Here is a 5,239-nt window from a genome sequence, read left to right as displayed (position 1 = left end):
CCCCGGCAGTCTAGGCCTATAGCAGCAGGGATGGTTCAGGAGTCACCTGAGCCAGCCCTAACTATAAGCTTTATCAAAGAGGAAAGTCTTAAGCCTACTCTTAAATGTGGAGATGGTGTCTGCCTCCTGAACCCAAACTGGAACCTGGTTCCACAGGAGAGGAGCTTGATAGCTGAACGCTCTGGCTCCTAGTCTACTTTTGGAGACTCTAGGAACCACAAGTAACCACAAGTAACCCTGCATTCTGGGAGCGCAGTGCTCTGGTGGGGTAGTAAGGTACTATGAGCTCTTCAAGATAAAATGGTGCCTGACCATTAAGAGCTTTGTAGGTGAGACGAATGATTTTAAATTCTAATCTGGATTTTACTGGAAGCCAATGCAGAGAAGCTAAAACAGAAGAAATATGATCTCTTTTCCTGGTTCTAGTCAGAACATGTGCTGCAGCATTCTGAATCTGAATCATTCTGGGTTTACTTCAAAGGCTGATATTTCAAATACTGATTGAAGGAACGGGTTGATTCCAAGTGCCAATAGAAGCTTGAAGAAGTGGTATCAATGAGTTATGAAGGGACCAAATTTTTCCAGATTCTCATCTACTGAAAGGGCTAAATATGCAAATCTGGAAATACATTAAAGGTTAACACTTTAAAGGCAGATGGAGAGAGTGGTCTAATTGCATGTACCTAAATTTGGATGCCCACATGGTCTCTACAGAAAGAATGGGCACATTTGAGGCCATATGGCATTGCCTGTCACCATTTCTGTGAGTAAATTTGTGATTCCATATTTTGATACACTGTGTTTGAATAGTGGAATCATGATATTTGCCAAGGTGGGTATGCAGATATCGTTTCAGCAGACGTTTTGGTCACCTTTTTGGCCATTGGGATTATTTTGGAGTCATCCAGTGGGGGGCAGCTCCTAGGAATCTGTACAATATGTGTCAAAATCATAACTGAATTATATTTTTTGATAACTTTTCACTTTTAACCGCAGGCTGGCCTCTGAGAGCTTTTAAATGTTAGGTATTTAGGTTTAAGCCTGCTCTAATGAGATGAAATGAGCTTTTGCATAGTATCTCGACAGTTTCAGCACGATAGGCACACCATGTTGATAGTGTTCACAATATTAAATTATTAAAAAATCTTTAAACCATAACGTAGATAGCCTATTCATTCAAGCAAGTTATATAGCAAACATCATCATTTTTAAATCAACTACGGCTGAATTACCAAGGCAGAGTGTTCCCTGGCATGTCGGTATGTAGTATTTTAAGGCATAAAGGAGTTGGGGGTAAGCTGCGGAGTAAGACACATAAGAAAAATGTCCACTTTAAATGTTTAAATTTAATCAATGTTATTTCCTTCCATGTTTCAATCTATTGTATAATGTCTGTAGATGAAAAAATGGACTTCCTTTGTCAACAGGAAGTAGAATTCAGCAGGAGCATTGAGCACATGGTGAGCAAATCTCAGCTCAGCTAATTTATATATTTTTCTCATACAAAAGTGTTGATACTTGGTTTGTGTTGTCTTATTTCAGTGAGTAACATCCCAATGTTATGTTTTATGCATTTTTGAACTTGTAAAAAGTAGTTTTTATTGCATTTTCTGTTAAAAATTTAAACGTTATCACATAGATGTAAATGTGGAATGTCAATTTATTTTCCAAATTTCAATTTACCATTGACTTAGTTTATAGATTGAAATCAAAAAGACACAGCAAAAAACTGTGATGTTCTATCTATCTAACAGATTTATGTTGATTCCCAGCATGCTGACTGTGGGGTAAAATGGACAGATGTACCAGAATGAGTGTGAAGGAACTGTGTGAGACCAATGACCTGGCAACTGCTTTGGTGTTGGACCCTCTGCTTGGCTTCAGAACCCATAAAATGAATATCAATCCTCTACCAGAGATACAACATTGGGGTAATCTCAAAGAAACTTTGGTGCAATTTGAGAATACACATGACTTCAACAAGACTTTTGAGGCGCTGACAAAACTGGCTGGTGACTGTTTTAATTCTCTGGGAAGCCATCATCAAGACCTACTGAGGGAACATGTTTATCGCTACTTCAGTGCCTTCCTGTTGGACAGTGGTGTCAAGATAGAGTCCTGTGCGAGATACTCTTCAGAGACAAATGGAGCAAAGGTAACATCTACAAGGCACTGGTTTGCAGGACAACGTATTGAGGTCTTGCTGGTCTGCATAGCAGAGTTTAGCCCTGCTGACAGCAATGTTCTGAAGGCAGGAATCAATGACTTCAGCGTGATGTATTCAATGTGCAAACGTTCTGCTCAGCTGTTGCTTGGGCCTGCAGCTTTCATAAACCATGACTGTAAACCAAACTGCAAGTTTCTTGCTAGTGAGAAGAATATCGCTTATGTTGAAGTGATTCGACCAATCTCACCTGGGGAGGAGATTACGTGTTACTATGGTTCCAGCTTTTTTGGGGATCAAAATGAAAAGTGTGAATGCTGCACTTGTGAAGGGAATGGAGAGGGTCATTTCAAACACAGAGGGAAGCAGCTCCATTTTGAGGAAACAAAGGACCCTGTGAGCAAAAAGTACCAACTGAGGGAGAGATATCTTCATCTAAAAAGAAAAAGAAGGAACAAGCAGATTTCTAGACCAGAAGTGGTGGCGTAGACCCCCTCCCCTGTTCAATGACGGCTTCTCAACCCTGGTGTAGATGGCTTCCTTGACCACCAGGTGCACATTTTAGACAGAGAAGATGGATGGTTTGAAAGAGGTGTCAAGGAAGCCATCTACACCAGGGTTGAGAAGCCGTCATTGAACAGGGGAGGGGGTCTACGCCACCACTTATCCCCCACTTACAATGCTGTCCTTTCATCACTTCCCAGGAAACTCAACAAACGTAACCTATTGGCCTCAGGTGAAGATACCAACGATGGTCGTTCAGTCTTGGCCACAGGTAGTCTTAACGACTGTAACGACTGTCGTCACAGCAACAAGGAACACTAACGAACCAGCGGTATCAATGACCCGGGATAACGACCCCACTGAGGTTAAATAGCTGAGTTTCCCTGCCAGTCAGTCAGAACTGAAGAAGTCCTTTGGATAAGGGACGAAACGTCTTCCAGTAGCTTCAACCAAGTCCAGTTGCCCTTCATTTTAACCTTCGTTGGATATGACAGTGTTAAGATTTTTTAACATTTGTCTTTCTTCTTTCTCCCACTCTAAATGCACAGGCCTAACAGAAGATCTTCATTACCTGGTTGGCAGGATGGTAAGTGTATATCAGTAGGGAGTGCCCTTTATGATGGTTTGTTGACAATACAGAGCTTCATTTGTGCTATTTTTAATCATCCACAGAGTGAGCGACTGTGCGGGCTGTGTTTCCACAACTTCAGCAATTTAAAGCAACACCTGAAAGTGTCCCACACCATTCAGAACAAAGAAGAGTTCCAGCTTTTGATGCGATATGGGAATTCACGGTTGGATCAAGATAAATACAGTTTTACATGTTGTATTTATTTTTGTTATTTGCACTAATTTCTTGAACATTTATTTTTAATTTCCCACGATAGAACTAGCAAATCCTTGGAATGCCCAATATGTGGGAAGGGGAATCTCGTCCGCCTTGATAAACACTTACAAACAGCACACAACATTGGTTCAGCAGAGGTAGGAGATTCAATTTGTGAAAATAAAGTCTGCAAAATCTGTTGTAAATCATGTTTTTCCATCTAATGCCACTTTTGATGTCATGAAAAAAATTGTTGAAAGGAGCGAGAACCGATCATGAAGCAGGCCAAGAGAGCAGTCATAGTTAAAATGCTGGCAGAACTGCGTGAGTCCAACCCTGATGTGCCCATTGTATCCAGCTTGGACTTGGGTGTTACCACGGAACATGGTAATTTTAAGTTCTGTTAATGTTATGATATATATCGATGTGATAGGGGCACTGAAAAGGAGGCTTAAATCATCATATCGTGTTCAAACTCTAATGACTTCTGTGTAACAACCAAATATTTCATATATAGACTGAAATTTGGAACCCAAGGGTTTAAACTTTAAACTTTAAACTATTTTAGAGGAATATGTTCTGCCTACTGGAGAAATCACTGAGGAGGCTGCATCCAAGGAACTGAGGGAGGAGCCAGAGGGATCGGAGTACAGGGAAGAGGAGGAGGCCTTGAGTATCAATTCATCCTCCAACAATCATCCTCTGACTGGAAATCATTCTGCCTTCCAATGTTCCACCCCCACACCTCAAAGACAGGATCATGATTACAGCATGTCCTCCTCCAGCGACCTTCCTCAAAATACTGATCAGCTGCTGTTTTCCACCCCTGTTTCTGGGGCCCAAAATTCCTCTGCCAGTCACCAAATCCCATCCACCGCCCTGTGTGGGTCTATGCCTCCGCCTTCATGTGAGACTGTGTCTTCTTTTAAACTATCGGGGCACTTGAGTGGCCATAGTCAGCTCTTGACTGGTTCAATGTCAAGGGACTGCATGTGCATCCTGGAGAAGTTGGATTCCAGATTGCAGCAGCTGGAAAAAAAGATGGACTGTTTGATGGCAATGCAGCGACAGACACCCACTCCGCGTAAAGCACCTCAATCTGTTCAAAAAAGTGAGCATGTCAACAAGGGACAGAAGGGCACTTTTTTCTATGGTAAGTTATTCATTCCTTTCTATTACAATTTGGGAGAGGAGAATGACGGTTACAGATAGATGCTTTTCCTTTTCATGTTTGTTTTGCAGAAAATACTGTTGACGACTTCTTCAAGTTTCGCCTGGGGCCTGGAAGGAAAGATAGAGAAAATGCAAGGAAGTCTTCAAGCCATGCTCTTTGCTTTTGCCTCTATATGGCTGCTGGTCTACCCTCCAAGATCGTCTCCAGTGACCTAAGATTCCTGAACCAAATGGACAAGTTGCGTGGGTAAGTAAAAAAGAAAATAAGGAAACTTTTTCTATATAGCATCTTTCACAGACAACAGGGGTCAAAAAGTGCTTAACAGTAAAAAAAAAAGAAAAAAAGAAAAAAAAGAAATAGAACAAAATAAAACATAAGAAGTATTTTTCTTTCATATTTTTCTAGGCCCAGAATTATTATATATATTTTTTATGCAGGCACAAATTACTCCCCAAATCTTATCTATGGATTCAAAATTATAATCTCTGTTGTGAAATAGATGTAAATATGGAATGTCAAATGTGGTGGTGGAATTGGAAGTAAGAGTGGCTTGTAATGGCTTACCTTTTTC

The 5,239-nt window shown here is 40.9% G+C and overlaps 1 protein-coding gene across 1 annotated transcript; it reads left to right on the top strand.

Annotated features, from left to right (window-relative positions):
* Positions 1–1,792: 1,792 nt before the first annotated feature.
* LOC119899939 (histone-lysine N-methyltransferase KMT5C-like) lies at positions 1,793–2,653 on the top strand. Its single transcript, XM_038714762.1, has one exon. The coding sequence runs from the start codon at positions 1,793–1,795 to the stop codon at positions 2,651–2,653; it is 861 nt and encodes a 286-aa protein (XP_038570690.1).
* The last annotated feature ends 2,586 nt before the right edge of the window (positions 2,654–5,239 follow it).

Source organism: Micropterus salmoides, unplaced genomic scaffold, assembly GCF_014851395.1.
Source record: "Micropterus salmoides isolate LMB-PRFRI ecotype aquatic unplaced genomic scaffold, ASM1485139v1 Ms_hic_scaffold_12, whole genome shotgun sequence".
NCBI lineage: Eukaryota > Metazoa > Chordata > Actinopteri > Centrarchiformes > Centrarchidae > Micropterus > Micropterus salmoides.
This window is presented reverse-complemented; position numbering and strand designations above follow the sequence as displayed.